This window comes from Telopea speciosissima, chromosome 7, assembly GCF_018873765.1.
Source record: "Telopea speciosissima isolate NSW1024214 ecotype Mountain lineage chromosome 7, Tspe_v1, whole genome shotgun sequence".
In the NCBI taxonomy this organism is placed as follows: Eukaryota; Viridiplantae; Streptophyta; class Magnoliopsida; order Proteales; family Proteaceae; genus Telopea; species Telopea speciosissima.
In genome coordinates this window covers 2,838,452-2,856,537 of record NC_057922.1, presented here as the reverse complement: position 1 = coordinate 2,856,537, position 18,086 = coordinate 2,838,452, and the positions used below count along the sequence as shown (strand labels likewise).

Below are 18,086 nucleotides of genomic sequence, written 5' to 3'. Positions count from 1 at the left end.
AGGCAAATAAGTAATATTACAAATTATTAACCTATTGAAGGGTGTTAATAAGAAAATCTCTTTTAAAAAAGTTTCCTTGGGCATTTTTTTTTTTGGTAATTTTCCCATGAATTTGACTACTTGTGCAAATAAGTTGGAGATGAATACAGAGGTTGTGAATTTTGGAAGGATGTTTCAATCATTAGAGTTTCAACTTTCATGAATTAATAAGATGTTGTCATGTTTGAAAGATAAGGATCAATTTAGATTTCAAAGTCAATGCATTGTGTGCACAATATGCCATTATTATGTATATTTTTCGAATACACATGTGAAATGATATTATTATTCTCATTAGAAACAAAAATTATATGTTAAACCAAAAGGACAAAAAAATTAAACTTATAAATTATTTAATATATTGATAAGTGTCAATAAGAAAATTCTTTATTTAAAAAAGCTACCAAAACATTACAACTGTAAAAAAAGATCAAGGACAAGTGGGCATTACGTTGATATAGGTAGAGGGTGTCAGTTTGGGCCTAGAAGTCGAATTGGTAGGTGGTTTCAATCCAACCTAATTAACCTGGTAGATCAACCGATTAGGATCGAATGACAAACTTGACTACCTAATAAGATCGATTAAGGGCCATCAATTAAGTGGCAATAAACTTATCGTAACACCCTTTGCCATGTCGCATGCCCACTCACTTACCGGTTTGGCACTCCAAAATTTGAAATGACCTTACTACCCAAAAAAAGAAAAAAAGAAATGACTTGTCTACAACAAAAAATGAGCCAAGTACTTGGAAGCTCTTCTCATACTCCTAATTCTCTTTTTCTTAAAATATTGGGTAAATTATCGATGACCTTTTGGTTTTCAATAGAAATTTAGATCACCCCCTAATTTAAACCCCAATTTAAACCCCAAAATACCAAATTAGTCCCTAACATTAGTTTTATGCTGTTAAGTGATTAAGCCAGTTAAATAAATTCATATCCCTAAACTACCCTTGATCAGTGTTGATTTATGATTTTACCCTTGTGACTAAAAATCCCAAATTCATCCTCTTCCTCACACCTGCAACTCATCTCCTTTGCAACCTCTCCCCAGCCCCACCCTCCTTTGTTCTTTCTTGCCATTCTCTCTTCGCAACCCCCACCCCTTGATATGAGTTTCAAACTGAACATTGTCCCTTTACATTTTCATTTTTTTATTTTTTCCAATTTTTTATTCTCTTCTTCTTCACCTTCTTCGTCTTCTCCAGCACCCACCCTCGTCCCACCGCCCTTTCCTCCCTCCCCTGTCCCCCGCCCTCCTTTCCCTTTCCTTCCCTGCAACCCTACTCCGCCCAGCCCTCTGTTTTTCCCCTAACCCCACCCCACCACCATTTCCTCCCTCCCCTGTACCCGCCCCCTCCATTCCGTGCAATCCCACTAGATTTTAGATAAAGAAACGAGAAAAATGAAAAAACGTTAGTTACAGGGAAGAGTGAATAGTTAGAAAAAATGAAAAAGGTTTAGAAAGAATCATAAAGATTGAAATAAAAAATGGGAGGGACTCATCATTGAATAAAAAAAGGGGAAAGAGAAAAAGGCTGTCGATTCCTCATTGAAGGGTGTGGATTTCGTCTGAATCGCCAAACGTATCTCTTTGACGGTGGATTTTATGAGAAGGTAATGGTTTAAAGGTGAAATGCCTTTGGCTGATTGGGGCTCGTTGGATCAAGTTTTTGAATCTGCAAAACTATGGCTGTTTTTTTTCGTTTTCTTCTTTCGTTTCCAGTACTTAGGGTTTGATCTCGTTGTGTTGTCTGCGATTGTTCTTGGATCATTCTTCAGAAACCTTTTTTAGCGTTGCTAGTATCTCATCCTGGAGTTTTCTTAGGCTCAGGTTTAATTTGGCAGGAAAGGGGTGAGGTATTTTAGGTTGAAGATGAAAGAAGGGTAGTATTGTAAATTTAATTCTAATGTTTTAGTCCAAAGGTAAAATAGTCCTTTCACACCAATAAGTAACAGCAGACTAACACTGTTACTGTAAAGAGGGATATTTGAGTATTTTCCAAAACCAGGAGATGATTTGAGTTTCTTTTGAAAACCAGGGGGTGATCTATAATTTACCCTAAAATATTTCAAAAAAATATATCCTTCACAGTCACACCCATTTTGTCTCCATTTTTATAACACCAGTTGTTTTTAAGCCATGGGATTCGTGATTTGATTAGTCTATTGTTGAATAGAGATGGGATCATTTGCTAGGTCACTTGTCAAATTTGAGAGGTTATGCCAATTATGTGGTCCATTTTCTTGAATTTTTTTTCAATAGTTCTTATTATGGGAAAAGGAAGTGTGTCCCACCATGCGAGTCTATCTCTTTCCTCTTCATATGAAAAAACACCTCTGTCCTCTTATTTTTGAGGAGGAGAGAAATAGACAGAGGGACATATTACTTCCCTAAGTTTATTTTTCATCACTTAGACTCCATGTGCAACTAAGAAGATGGAATTTTTTTTTTTTTGGGTAACCTCAACTCAAACCTTATCTCAAGTAAATAAGGTCAGCTATGTAGATTTTCTTTCACAATCAAGCCTATATCTAAAGTTATACTTATTACTAGTCCTAAATTATTTGTATATCTCCACCACTTTTTCTAGTCATTTTAGATTTATAACAATTTTATTTCTTCCAATCTAAATCATATCACTCCTCCCCACGGGAGCTTTTAAAGATATCTAGCTTCTTCTAAATTTATTTTAATTTATTATTTTTTTCTTATTTTATTATATTTTTATGTTACCTCTCACCCTCTCAAAATTCTTATTTCAGTTACACTAAGTTTATTTATAGAAAAGAAATTCTCTTTAAGGGAGTGTACCATCCCCGCCCAAATACAATGAGGGGGGGGGGGTTTGGCCTTTTGGGGGGAGGGGATAAAGGGGGAATTGAGCTCATCTCTAGGGAACCAACGTGCCCAGGGTGCATCCAACCGTTGGGATTGTATCGCACACATCCCTAAGTATATACCAAGATATGTGTGGCAAAGCCCAACCCTTGGCTGCCCCTGGGTACTCCATGGGCGTTGGGCTCCCTGGAGAAGAGTCGAATCCTTAACCCGGCGGGGAATCTCATTTATTGTCGTATAATAATATTCACGGACGTTGATGACATGGGTCGATGAGTCGTTCAAGGACAACCGCAGAGGATCCAGTCCTGAAATCCACCATAAACAAACGGCTGTCGTTGCCCCACGTCACAACGGAGGGAAAATAATCTCCTCCAGCTCTTCATCTATCGTCCACTAATCCTTATCATCCAATCATAATTAATTGAAACAAAGTCCCATTACTAAGTATTAAATGAGATTAAGTTTAAAATTTTATGAAATTCTGGTACTTTTCCTTTCCTTTTCTCCAACAAACGTTCTCCTCGTACTGGTTTGGTGGGAAGCTCGATCACAACCATGGCACCTTTGCTGCTACGGGAGTTCGTAACCTCTGTGTTTATCTCTGCAGATAAATCCCTTGTCAATTTATCAGAGAGATACAAACTCCTCCAGATCCTCCATGCTCTCCTTGTCTACACTTTCTTCCTCTTCCTTCGGTTTCTTCCCTTCCTCATCCCTTCCGTACTCACTCCTCCATTGTTGTCTGAGAACTCGATTCTCAAATCCTCTTCTGTTCAATCAAAATCTTCTACCACTACCATACCTCAAACCTTCACTCCCAATAAAGGTGTTGGAGGATCCAGCATCGCTAGAGCTTTGTCGCAGCTTCTATCTCTCATGAATGAAATCCCAGTCAACTCTCGCAAGTACGAAGTGGTCAGATCTCTTGTAGACAAGCTTATCGACGAAAACCTCCTCTGTAAAGGTTGCGAGTTTCTAAAGGAAGTTAACCGTGTCGCTCTCTCTGCCGCCTTCTCCAGAACGCTTATTCAGCTCGAAGATGCCATGTCGAAGCAGGAGCGTCGTGGACGTGTCTCTGGTGATGGTGGATCAGTATCCGGGTCTTGGTCTGGACCCGGACCTTTTAGTTACCGGGTGAGTAGAGTCTTGCGAGCTCTTCGGTCATTCGGGGAGGGTGCAAGGTACGTCTTCGCCTGTGACGGTGGTGGCTCAGCCGAGAAATGGGGGGTGGAGCTGCTTTGGTTGGCTCAGAAGATGGCTGTTTGTGGATGTGTTGAAGAGGCGGAATGGAGGTGGGGAATGGCGTCGAGCTTGGCTAGGCTGTCTCTCACGGCGGAGCCACGACTTCAAGGGTCGCTAGTCAAGGTCTCAGGTAATTTCTCCATCTTTTGATCAGAATCTAGTTGACTGATTTCAAATGGTTGACCATACCCAGCTTGCTAAATTTCATGGTTACCCCTCTCTCTCTGCAACATTTTCTTCCCCTTGTGGCAGCATTCTTGTTTAAGCAGATCAAAGGAATGAGGAAGGAAATTGGAGATGAAAATAGTGAGGCAGAGCAACATAGGGAAAGCAAGATGAAGATGCTAACGACATGGTTGCCATTGTTGTGTCGTGGAAGCAATGGTGTGGATGCACCTGTGTTAAGCATCAGAGAAAGGGAGGAACTGGAAAGAGAACTGGAAGAGATTATAGAGACGTTGGGGCAAGAGGAAGAGAAGGAGAAGGTGTTATCTCTATGACTGCATCACTTCACTTCCTGCCCTTCTTCTCACTGGCCCAACCTCCAAGCTTGTTACACTCGCTGGTGTGATGCGTCTCGTAAGCTCTTGCTCCTTCAGTGAACCTAATCAAGTTGGACCCTTCATCCCATCCCATCCCTCCATCCAAAAGACCCACTTGTTGCTGATAATATTTCTATATGAACCCCATTCTACCCTCGCTTGGCCGCTTGGGTATGCGGAGTCACTTCTTCCCGGATCTCCCGGATGACCTTAGTATTGTATGGAAAAAATTTTGCCGCTACACTTGTAGTAGGAATGTTGCTACTACAAGGCTGACAGCCAAGGAAATGGAATAATTTACCTCCCTTTTGGGTTCATAAATATCTTACTGGGTTCATTCTATCCCTTTGTTTCTGTTACTGTATGTTCCTACTACTAGTGTAGCAGCAAAATTTCGTCCACATTGTATCTACATTGCTGTCCCTTGGGATATAATAAAATTTCCCCCTTGAGGGGTTTTCGAGTGAAAAAAAAAAAAAAAAAAAAACAATAGAAGGTTCTGAATCTACATGCATGACAAGAATAAAGAATTGTTCTAAAAACAGAAGAAAACTGTATAGCAAACAAAAACAAAAAAGAAAGGGATTGGAAGGGCAATGTCTTACCCGGTGCAATCAGAACCCGGATAACCTACCCAAATGTGTAATTACCTAATCAGACGTGACATATGGATAGGTGGTCCAAACTTGTACTACCCATGCCTTCCCTAATCTCTTGGCAGTCCACCTAATTCTGCCACATGGTAGGATAATGTGGTGATTCCTGTCCTTATTCCTCTGGTATACATCCATGTGTATGTCCATGTATGCCTATTGTAATATATTACAATAGCAGAAAAAGAACACCCAAGTAGTTGGAGAGGGTGTGATTTTAGATTTTTGCAAAACTCTATTTTGCCATTTAATCAACTATATTTAAGTTGAAACTTAACATGTGACAGAAAACCTATTTATAAATTGGAAAGTAATTTTCCGTGCAGGAGTGGTCCCATTCAGTGCACGGGGATCTCACTGCAATGGTCCATTATTTGGCCGTATCAGTCAGGTGTCGATGGACCTTATTGTTCCAACCTCCGAACAGGAGATTAGCGTGACTATATAGCCCTTTTGAAGGGATAAAACATTACATTGAAGAAAATGCTAAAAATAAAAAAATGGAATATGTTGTTTGACACAGGAGATGGATCCCTTCCTAGGAGCACAAAGCCTAGGGTTCGGACCATATGGTATAGCGTTATAAAGGATGTACTATCAACCATTCATAAAATAGAGGAGAGACATTTATAGCAGAAGAAATTTTGCTGTTACACGGATTACAGGAATGTACTTACTACCCAGTTCACAGCCAAAGAAACAGAATCATAAAAGATATTTTAAAAAATATTAAAACTTAAACGAGGGTAATTTGTGAATCCAAAGGAAGAGTGAGTGAATTATTTCATTTCTTTGACTGCAAGGCGCAGATCGTACGGTATCAACCAAATCCGATTCCTCCAACCATAGTCTCATGTCAAAGAAAGGCCGTCCCTAATGGGACCCATCCCTATGACTACTTTTCATTATAAAACTGAAAAAATTAAAACTATACAAATCATTTATTCCGATAAATAAAATAGGGAGAATGTTCTTTGTGCCACAACGCAACCTGCCCCCAGGCACATGGACAGCCTATGCAGAGGGCAGGGTGGTCATTACACCCACCGCCATGTGTTTGGCCGCAGGCTACGCTGCGGCACAGAGAACAGCACCCCAATAAAATATTATAAGACTATAAATTTCTCTCTACCCATAGAGGATGGTTCACCCACCATCTTAGGATTCATAAACCCCTCCTAAGGTTTTTATATGTTCTAAAATACCCTCCTGATATCCTTTCCCACCCTCTCCCGTCCTGCAGGGAATGGAATCCCATTCACCATGGGTGGAGGGAAACTCTATCCAATATTATAATCTAAAAGTTAAATGTTAATAATGTACAGATCATTATATAAAAGAGAAAAGCTAAGACTAGTGGAAGACTATAAGGTTAACCAGTTTCCCTTCACAGAATCACTATCATCCAGAATAAATTTAATTTTAAATAAGTATTGTTGATCCAACAAACCACTTCACTTTACTACATAGAGCATTTAATGTGTCTTAAAAAAAAGGCAATAATCTTAAACCACACTGCTACACATAATACAAGCCAGGAGTCACCAGTTGGTGCTGATAGTAATGGGTCTCAATGCTGCTATCTTATTTCATCCTCCCTTGACAGTCCCAGAAGAATCACTCGCCCTTCTGGCCCAATTATTTCTGCAAGAAAGATTTGAGGATACACAACACATCAAAAGAAAGCACATCCATCAAAGAATATTACAGGATCATATTAGTCTCCAATAAATTATTCTAGTAGTTACATCAGATGGTAACTGTTAAGCAGTTCGAATGATTTTAATGCAAGATGTCTCGGTGGGAACCATCAAATGGTGCAGGCACTCTCTCTGTGCATGTGCATGCATGCCACCACTTAAAGGCCACATTCAGACTATTAAGTATTAACACACAACCACACCTTCCATTATTCCCCAACAGAAGGGGGTGGTTGTCCAAATTTTAGAAAGAAACAAACTGGAAACAGCTATCAAAGCATCCAGCCTTTCCACTTTACTATTTTAGAAATTAAGGTCGGTCACAACTTGGTTGAGATTCCAGAAAGTATAATTCACTATTGCAAAGGAACTATAATAACCCCATTAACCTCGAGTGTCGAGAGTAACTTCTTACCTCTTCCTCATGTTCATCACTCTTTGATTGATCACCGGCCAGTCCTAAACAACAAATTGCAAAAAAAGATATCATCAGTCAGCTGTTAACCTCTGGACCTGAGACCCAGTCCTAAATAACCATAACAGAAGGGTATAAAAAACAACAGGCCTTGCTGTCGGTCGAAAGCAAAATTTGTTAGAATTCAGAATATTGATCTCTAATATCTGTAATATAGATCTTCTACACAAGATTTTCAAGATCGAGATACAGGCTCAGTTCAGTCTCCTCCAATTTTGATCTTGGCAAATTTGAGCAGGTGATGCAGCATGAGTTCATGGCAATGGATAGAAACGATTGGTAAGTTATCCTCACTTATATCTTGATACTCCCAATGCCCCTCCTCTGTCTCTCTCTGTGAGTTGGCCTTTGTCTCGATTCAAGACAGAAACAAGGAACAGCCATAAACCTAATATGGTCATCCCAGTTCAAATGCCAAAAACCCAGTGCAAATGCTTGTGGTCTTATTTGCCCTTGCATCAAGGCAATTACTGCAATACAGATAATGCTCAGGCAAAGTTCCAGCTTGCCCCTTCTAGTCCTTACTGTGGAACATAGGAGCATGATATATGGCTTACTATGATATACTTGTGTAATAATGGGAGCTTCAAGGTGCAACCGTGCAAGGACTTCTCAGGACACTCTTCATGTGAACCAGAATAACCTTTACATATTCCATTGAATTGGAATGGTTGACTTAGCAGGGATAAAAATTTCAATACTATTAGGAAAGCGTAAGAGATCTGGAAGATGGATCTAACTTTGGCTAAAAAAATATCCACGGTTAAAGCTTCGTCATGAGCTCCAACCTGATTCTCAATAGCTTCATTGTTGGAAGCACATCATTAACCTACCCTAGGAAAGGCAAAACTTTCAGACATCATTTTGGAAATAGAAATGCCTATTGCCTAGTCCCCACTAATTTGCATCTTGGCTCTAAGTTCCATCAATACCCAAAAAGACAATCCTGACAAAAGCTGGACCCAGATGCAGAGAGGCATATAGATTGTGATACTAACTAAAATCATGGTGAAATTCCATGACTATAATAGGCCATCCTACCCCAGAATTTACCACAACATAGTCTACCCCCATCTACTTAGGGGCAATGAGATACCCAAGCACTTGGTCAACTGGAAAGGAACTTAGAAGATACAGTATACCGGTGCAGTTGAATAAGCAATTAAGCAAGCATATAAAAAGCCACAGCTTTAGGCACCATAACCAACCCGCAAAAAAAGTGTATGTCGTGACTTGGGACCCAAGCAAAGCAAGTTTGGGAATTCGGTTCCAAGAAAATGCAATCTTAGCTTATCAGACAATGCCCAAGAAAAGGAAAAGATGGTCTGGCACAAAATGCTGAATAAATCGTGCATTGAGGGCTAATATGATGATACCCACTCAGGGTGCATCAACTTACCAAGTCATTTTGTCACCCTGTTTGTCAGACTCGACGTCCCTTACTTCCCACTGCCCAAATCCCTCTCCTGTTTTGAGGAGAAAGCCTAGGGATAAAAACAAAAAATAAAAATATCCTTTTGATTGAGCCTTAGAGCACACCTAAAGGAAAGCAAGTGGGAGTTAGGATTAGGATAAGGAAGGGAGAGCCGCTTTCCTTTCATATCGAATTAGCGGCCCAGGAGCTAACGGGTAATTTCTTATTGACTCTGTTCAAAAGGTTGCTACTGCTGTTTTCTACATGATTGACCACAAAGCACGGCGACGATTGATTGGACGACCGGGGAAGTGCAATCGATTGGACGACCAGGAAAGCAGACAGGATTGACTGATCTAGGACAACCCCAACCGCGATTGATTGACCACGATGCCGTTAGATAGGCTCTGCTGAAGGCCTCAAACTTCCTCGCTCTGTTTAGGATGCGAGATGGAAGGTTATTGGAGGTTATAACATGTTTAAATGACCACACAAGCAAAGAATTTCAACATCTCAACCTAAGTTCATGAAAAGGACCTGGACAATTTATGCAAGGCCCCAAGAAATTACTTACTCATACAGAAACTGCAACTTTCAGCATTTGAGGAAACCTGCCAAACATTTTTTTTTGTGGGGGGGGGGGGGGGGGAAGGGGAAGAGGTTGAACAAGAAATCTATTGACAAATTGCTGCTGATGGTAAGCAAAGAGGAGGATGCAGATCGCTAAAACAGTGCGCAGTATAAGTATGGAATTCATAACCAGCTTACCAATATGGAACCTGGGAACAGGGAAATCCATTCAAGACAAGCTTTCAAGTTCGAGACAGAGACTGGGGGAATATGAAGTTAGCAAACATGGGAGTCAAGGTCATCCAAAAGAAACTCGACATGTTCTCAACCTATGATACCAAGATACTGGCAAAGGACACTTCATCGGCACAGCAACAATTCCATTTATTGCACTATCGTTGACTTTCATGAAGTGTCAGACATGGGTACTGCTCATAATTTGAAGTTTCCAAGTAACATAGTTCCAACACAGGCAAGAACCCAACATAGCAGGCTTAATAGCTCTCTAGTGATTTTCCATTCAGGTAACATAGTTCCCAACACGGTCAAAAGCTAACATAGCAGGCTTAATAGTTCTGGTAATATTCTATTCACACATGCAATATTTGTACTAGAACAGCCATCTCCTTGCCAAATAAATTATATTTTCAAAATAAAGAATAAAGAGCAGACATTTTAAATTTATCATGAAAAATAAATGAAAGATGTTCTAATTTTAAGCCCACTGATTGGTTAAATGAGAAGTGTAAGTCCAACAATTTCTTTCTTGGGGTTCAATTTTTTAAACTTCAAAGGTTACACCAAATCCAGCAGAAACATGCTATACTGCTTACATTACTCTTCCTTCACACTCACTAATATACTGTCTACTCTGTAGTAGTCATCTCTACAACGATATGAGCTGTAGCAGTCATCTATATAACGATATGAGCCATCATGAAACAACTAAAATGAAATCGAATTAAGCAATAAAGTATAAAGACTAGAAATTGAAAAAGAAATAAGAGATGAAAAGGAGAAAAATAGGAATTAACTGAGATGTTAATGGAATGGATTTATGATTATTTACCTCCCTCATCTGGCAAATCTGAGGTCCACAGTGTGAGATTATCCCTAAGAAGCTGTATTATAAGGGTGCTGTCCTTGTAAGATTCTTCGTTAAGGGTATCAAGTTCCGCAATTGCATCGTCAAATGCTTGTTTAGCCAGATGGCATGCCCTGTGTACCACAGAATTGGCACCAATATTGAAGTTAATAAAACATACATGTCTCCATCTTAAATGGAAGAGTGTAGTCATAATCATAAAATAATCAATGATTGCTTCAGAAAAACAAATTAGTAAACGAGAATAAAGATGAGATCTAAGAGACATGCAAAGATATATAAGATTACATTTTCAAACAGCGAGAAGGGGACTTGAGGTCAAAGCTTGAGAGCGAAAGATTCATGCAAACCTTTCAGGGGAGTTCAATATCTCATAATAAAATACTGAGTAGTTCAGGGCCAGGCCAAGTCTGATAGGATGAGTTGGTGGCAGATCTGTTGTAGCAGTACTAGTAGCAGCCTACATCATTAAAATATATCCATTACAACTGCTATTATAAAATATAGATCTTCAAATGTGAAAAAGACAACTATAAAAAATAAAAATCCATAACCCTCCCCCCGTCCCCCCCCCCCCTAAAATTAAAAAAGAAGAAGAAAGAAAGAAAAGATGCCAGTGCAAGAAACAACTGAACAGACTTGATAGGCCTTAAGTGACTGATCTGCAGCCTCTTTACGACTACTCCCTGCTTTAAATTCAGCCAAATATCGACAATAGTCTCCCTTCCTGGCAAGAGAAGAGGACAATAAAAGTAGATCTGTATCAGCATTGCAAAAATGTTAAAAAGGAAAAGAAACATTACAAAATAGGATAAACAAATTTTAAAAAACTAAGGAATCATGATAATCAGGCTAGTAGGTAACCACAGAATAGAAAACATCACCCCCACCACCCATGATTTTAGACACTGAAATACTGTAGGGTCTACTATCTGATTGATCTCACACCTCAGAGATGTCTTAGACTAAAAGCAAGTGCAACTCTGAAGATCTCACTGGTAGGACACAGGAAATGTAAATCCTATAATCCTCCTACATGTATGCCAAAAACAACACATGCATGCCAATGGCTTATTGGCTTCCTCTTATTCTTTAATCCTAAAAGCAGGCAATAAGAACACAAATAATCCATACCACATCATCTTCAATCCATCACTCATAGGCTCGAAACAGTAAAATTCCACAAACAATTGTAAGAAAATAATAAAAATAAGTTTCTCACATCTTATAGTAGAAAACCATCGATTCTCCAGTTGATGAGGATGGAAGGAGGTGTTCATCAATAACAGATAAGATGTCATTGCAGATCCTTGAAAGCTCATCCTCAACCCTCTGCCTGTAATTTCTTATCCTCTTCACATTTATCTCATTCCCTCTGGCCTCCTCCTTTTGCTCAATCGAAGATAATATCCTCCATGAAGCCCTTCTCGCCCCAATCACATTCTTATACCCAACTGACAACAGATTCCTCTCCTCCAGTGTCAGTTCCACTTCTAATCTAGCAACCTTCTTCATTGTTTCAACCATCTCTGCAAAAGAAATAATATTAATAACAACAACATCATCATCATCATCTGCAACAATACTTATCACACATATATATATATATATATATAAAACATAGTTGTCGAGGCTACCCAAGGCAGTGGAGGGTGCCTAAGCGCTTAGGCGACCAAGGCGCGGAGATGATATTTCTTATTTCCCCTCTTTTCTAACATTATTTAGTATGTTACAATGTATACCTTATATCATAAAAAAATCAACATTAAGCCACATCAAGCCATCAAAAGTCCACATTAAGCCACGTCAAGTCATTAAAAATCCACATTAAGTCACATCAAGTCATCAAAAATCAATATTAAGCCACATCAAGTCATCAAAAATCAACATAGAACTAGAAGACAGCAGAACTGAAAAAGCAAGCTATTGGAATTTTGAAACAATCAAAACATAGAGTTGGTTTATACTATTCTTGGAATTGGTCATTGTCATGGTACACCTAGTCTCACATTTGGTTTATAGAAAATATAATCTTATCTATAAGTAATTAAACTGCTCTCGATTTGGAGAAATGTTATTGTTCTCTAAGAAGTTTGACTGGTTAAATGATTTTATTTTTACATGAGACTTTTTGTATTAGCTAGACCACAAAACCAGCTTTCCAACAAATCCAAAATTGCTTAACTCTGATTTATATTGAAGGAGTTATGTTTCGGTCAAACCTTATTTGGTGTACGCAAATGCTGTCAAAATCACTCTGAACAAAAATATTTTTTTTAGATATAAAAAAATGAATATTTTACCGCACTCTTGGTTTTTAGCAATGTTTACCATATTAATATTTATGGAATTTTTAGATTTGAGAAAAACCCCAGCATTAGAAAGTTGAAAATTTCACCTATCGCAGAAAATCCAGTTTTTGGTCTTGAACTGAGGGGTTGACTTTTTATCCTTTTGGAATTTGATTTTTAACTATTTTTATTGGATTCAAATAGGGGGTAGTTGTTTATTTATAAATAATATCTTAAGTTTTAAATGATATTTGGCATAAATAAGGGCCAAGGCGTTCAATACCACTAAGGGGCAACAAACGCCCAGACACCACAAAATGCTCCTAGACGCCTAGGCAATGCCTTGACAACTAAAGCAAAAGAAGACTACATATTCTTTTTTTTCCCCATATAAGAAACAATTAGTCGAAAATTTGAAGGAGTCCAATATCAGAAGTCTGAAACATACCCATAATTGTCTCTACACCATCATTTAAATGATAGAATTGGAAATTAAATTTACTCCATGGATAATTCAGATGAGAAAAAACAATCTAGGGCATCTATTTTAATGTACATAAAAAGTATAAGGAGAAGACAGCAAGGGGGACGGAGGCTATGGCTGTAGCCTTTATGATCAAGAATGACCACCAAACTTAGACAAGTCTCTATCAAACGAGCCAAATCTATCCGATGGTCAACTAATCAAATCATCAGTCCATGTAGTAGAAAAGTGACAGGCCTAGTGGATCTATATTCCCTATCTATAGAACACAATACACCGAAAGAATAGTAATTTCACTAATGTGGATTACTACTACAATTTTTAGGATTAAAAACAGAGGTGAATTAGAACAATCTCAAACATTACAAAGTCCAAGCTACTTCCCAAGAAACCTAAAAGCTCAAAGCATAAAGAAGGCAGAAAAGAGACAAAAACATTGAAAATACGAAGGAAAAAAAAATTAAACAAAGCAAAATGCAGTCATTTCCGATGATCATCTTTGATTATGTTTTGGGGACAGAGATCAAGCAAAATGGGGCCAGAAAGGGTTCATGCTGCCTTACACTTTCTGCCATGTGACAATATCTGTTGCCTTCCAAAAATTAACATTTAGTACACATCCTATCTAATAATGGGTAGATTTTCAACTCAATTCAACATTGGCATAATGTAGATCCAGTCACACCATACACTCTCACAGAGCAAAGCATGAAGCTATGTTTTTTTTCTCAGACTCATTAATCAAATTTGTGTACAAGGCTGTAGCCCCTTACAAACTTATATAGAAGACTCAAAAACAGACTCAAACAATAAAAAGGAAAGGCCTAACCCAATCCTTAACTACTAAGGCCAAATTTGGTATGATTTCTTTCAATTTTGGATTGAATTCATGAAATAGTCAACATATAGATTTTTGGTCAAGAAATTGAAATTATTTTGGTTGTATCAATATGAAATATTTCAAGAATAAAAAATAAATAAATAAATCCATTTGGTAGTTCAATTTATGAGAATAGACTCTCTATATTTCTTTGGGAAGGGCGGTGGTATAACAAATAGACGTTTCATCTCTAAGGGTTCGAAATTACCAAAATATTCATAATTTCGGGAAAATTTTGCCCAGTCTTTGAACTATGGATAGCAGTGGCGGGGTAGTGGTGGTAGCGTGGAAGTGGTGGTGGTGGTGGTGGTGGTGGTGGTGGTGGTAGCGGTGGCGGTGGCGGTGGCGGTGGCAGTGGTGGCGGGGTGGTGGCGGCATGGTGGTGGTGAGACCGTTAGGAGAAGAAGAAGGGTGGTGTTTAATTTTTAACATGAAATTACTACTTTGCCCATCAAATTAACCATGTGCTCATTAAAGAGCAAGAGTCCAATCAAATGAAATAAAAATTCTGAAACAGATCCTCAGTTATTTCAGAATTTCTATTCCATTTGATTTCTATTTCATAATAAGGTGCAAAAATCAAACCAAACAATTTCCGAAATAGAAATCACCCCATGAAATTGAAATAGAAATCATAACAAATCAGGCTTAAGATAACATAAACTGACTAGAAAACTAAAATAATGAAAGAAACTGATTCAAAACAGGATTTTACTACTTTCTACCCATATTTTAGGCCCATTAAAGTGGCTCATTACAAAGAAAACATGGGATCAAAGGCCCAACACCTACATATCCCAACCCAAGGCTTGTTTCCACAGCCCTTTAGATGACTTATCTGCATCATGCCACATATAAGAATAAGGATTTGGAAATTGGCTGAGTCAACTCCATTTGAGAAACGGGGGAATGGAAAAAACAAAGGGAAAAGCCTAAAATTGAGATTAACCACCAGATTTGACACGTGGCTATCTCCCCATCCATTGAACTGTCAAAATAACCAAATGACTAGCCGCATGGCAAGACCAGGACCATGCAGCATGATCCCTTCTAGCAGTCAAATCCCTTTTTCCTTATTTGTTATGTAGAGAAAAAGAAAAGTTTAAGTTTCCTATCTGGATGTTTCCTATCAAGGACCCATTTATTTGAATGTAAGATGTTGAAAATATATTCTGGAAAACTAGTTAATTTGTCATAGCTACAAAAATCTTATTATTTATCTAGTTCATTGAATATTAGCACCTGTACAAGCTATTTTGCAGAAAACAACTTACATCATTATAAACCGAATATCATTTTTCATAATATTGGCAGAGCAAAAGCCTCTAACTTCTAAACTTTATCACATCCACTGAAAGAACAATGTGTATTTAGGCACAACATAACACTAATTTCTACGAATATTTGTAAACATATGCACTAAAACAAACAGTGCCCAAATGCACTTCTTCTTTTTCTTTTTGCCATATTAGTTTTATAACTTCAAATATCGCCCCTAATCTAAGGTAAGCTTTTATGTGATGTATCATAGCAACATATTAGAGGCGGACCTCAGCGCAACGGTAAGGTTGCTCCATTGCAACCTAGTGGTCTCAGGTTTGAGTCATGAAACAGCAAGGCAGGGGTAGGTTGTGTACATTATGACACTACCCAAACACCGCAGTGGCGGGAGCCTGATGCACTGGGTTTGCCCTTTATCATGGCAACATCTTAATCCTTTTCCAATGGATCTTAGTGGAAATAAAATAATACAATATAGTATCCTAATTTCAGACGACAGATATGTGCACCAATACCAATATTTAATTTATGACTAGGGTGCTAGAAGTGTAACGCTTTTCTTTAATAAACACCATAATCTAACTCCTCATTTTTCCTGAACATAAACAAATCAAGTGTTGTTTCTTGCAACAACAACAACTCAGCACCCAACTAAATGGGATCGGCTAAGTGTGGTTTCTTGCATCTCCTTTTTTTCTTATAGATAACAACTAAAACTTATTGATCCAGAGGAGAAGAATTACAATAAAAACAGAGACAAAAATCCCACAACAAACCAAACATACCTGCAACAAGAACCCACAACGAAAAACAGAAATTAACCCAATTACTAAAAAAGAAGAAGAACAGAGTTCACTGAGCTCCAACAGTCTCTAAACTCCTTCCCTTACCAAAAGATCGCCATCGCATTAGCTGTTATTGGCATCCATCTGAATGAGCAGCACACCTGCAAAGCTAAGAACCTGACATGTCTCAGGATATACACCAATTTCCAAGGCCCTTCAGAGTTGGACCTTACACAAGCTAGAATACCAGAAAACTAGAAAAGAAGGACCTTAATCAGTCTGAGCTTGCCACCTATGAAAGGTAATTTCTCTCCAATGTGGCATTGTGTTGGAAATTTTCTCAATCGACACAGTCCCCCCACCCCCCTTCTTCTCCCCTCCCATCTCTCTCTATTCATCTATCTCCTGAAAATGTTCAGACCCAAACGGGCATTTGGTCAAACTGTGGGCAGGAGTATCACAGTTTCAATGGCCTTTAACTTCTACTCAACAAGGTAAGGGACTAGTTTAATCATAGCCTCCCCAGGCATAATCAATTTTAGTCAATTTCACCCCCGAGATCCTTCGTGTTAAACTGAGAGAATTTGGGTTAGTGCCAAGAGTATCAACTGGATAGGCAACCAAAATAGTCACATATTGAATGAAAGGTGACTATGGATGGTCCAAACTCCAAAGAAATTGACCAAGGATGGGGAATTATGTCAACACTTGGGAATGTAAACTTATATTACGCAGACCCGAACAAACCCTGTAGTACAGATCAAGAATACTACGAAAAGATTTTTTGTAGTCTCTGTCTAGTAAAATCAAGCAAACACAAAGCAACCGCATAAATAACGAAGGTATGCAGCACAAAGTATATAGAAGCAAATCAAACAACTACCGGGTGAAAGGCTGAATAAGAATTTTCTTAAGAACATCCATAAAATAAATAAAAAAAATGAAAACACCCACATAAAGAGAAATCAACGCAAAGAGATGATGGCATCAGATGGGGATAAACAGAAAAGCTTGGCCACTACTTCTATCAAAACCATTCCCCACTGGCTACAACAAAAATAGTCGGTGGGTATAATAAAAAAAAGGAAACAGAAAAGGGACTAGTAACAAAACCACAGATGATAACCAGAAACTATTAAAAGTGAAGACGGAGAAAACAAAAACGAAGGGGATGATTTTCCTTCGGCCATACACTAAAGCAAACTGACAAGCAACATCAGTATAATTAAGTTAATCAAGAAACATGAGGAAATTCTTGCTTTCTACTGTTCTCATCCCATTATTAAGAGCAGAATCAGCAGCAGCAGCAGAAGAAGAAGAAGTAGAAGTAGAAGCTAATTCAAATGGAAGCTTTTACTGAAATCTTGGTTTGTGAATAAAGAGTAAAAGAGTAAGTCACCATCGTATCTCTCTGCTTGCTCTGCAACCTTTGCCATGTAAACATATCTTTCTCTCTCCTTCTCCATCTCCTCCTCCACTCCCAAGTCCGAACTCCAAATTCCTAAACCCGATCTCTGGTCTCTCGCGTCTCACTGTTGGCTCTCTGAGTCTCTCTCTCTCTCTCTCTCTCTCTCTCTCCCTTTGTCCGGATAGCCGGAGAATGCTTTGTAACTGCTTTTCTTTCGTATACACTGTTATCAAATATGGACCGTTAGATTTATTATATTGTATGATGTGGAGTAATATCGACGGTTATTAATGAATTAGAATGTTCATCGATCCACGGAAGTATATGAACCGTCGATGAGGTCGGTTCGGTGACAAACCTGAGGCGTTGGAT

General features: G+C 38.5%; 2 protein-coding genes across 2 annotated transcripts; one reads left to right on the top strand and one right to left on the bottom strand.

Moving 5' to 3' along the window:
- The first annotated feature begins 3,439 nt into the window (after positions 1 to 3,439).
- LOC122667317 lies at positions 3,440 to 4,626 on the top strand. Its single transcript, XM_043863575.1, has 2 exons — positions 3,440 to 4,256; positions 4,379 to 4,626. Exons 1-2 carry the CDS (start codon positions 3,440 to 3,442, stop codon positions 4,624 to 4,626), a joined length of 1,065 nt encoding a protein of 354 aa, XP_043719510.1.
- Positions 4,627 to 6,707: 2,081 nt separating this feature from the next.
- Positions 6,708 to 17,844, bottom strand: LOC122669796 (14-3-3 protein 7-like). The gene is made up of 6 exons (XM_043866649.1): positions 17,706 to 17,844; positions 11,808 to 12,114; positions 11,225 to 11,312; positions 10,936 to 11,045; positions 10,550 to 10,698; positions 6,708 to 6,965 (listed from the first exon to the last, which is right to left on the bottom strand). Exons 1-6 carry the CDS (start codon positions 17,770 to 17,772, stop codon positions 6,901 to 6,903), a joined length of 786 nt encoding a protein of 261 aa, XP_043722584.1. The 5' UTR covers positions 17,773 to 17,844; the 3' UTR covers positions 6,708 to 6,900.
- Between the last annotated feature and the right edge of the window lie 242 nt (positions 17,845 to 18,086).

Coding starts and splice junctions, on each gene's coding strand:
- LOC122667317 (XM_043863575.1), top strand. CDS start 3,440: ATGGCACCTTTGCTGCTACGGGAGTTCGTAACCTCTGTGTTTATCTCT. Junction 4,257..4,378: donor GTCGCTAGTCAAGGTCTCAG/GTAATTTCTCCA, acceptor CCCTTGTGGCAG/CATTCTTGTTTAAGCAGATC.
- LOC122669796 (XM_043866649.1), bottom strand. CDS start 17,772: ATGGAGAAGGAGAGAGAAAGATATGTTTACATGGCAAAGGTTGCAGAG. Junction 10,699..10,935: donor ATATTGAACTCCCCTGAAAG/GTTTGCATGAAT, acceptor TGTGGTACACAG/GGCATGCCATCTGGCTAAAC. Junction 6,966..10,549: donor AGATTTGCCAGATGAGGGAG/GTAAATAATCAT, acceptor TCTTTCTTGCAG/AAATAATTGGGCCAGAAGGG.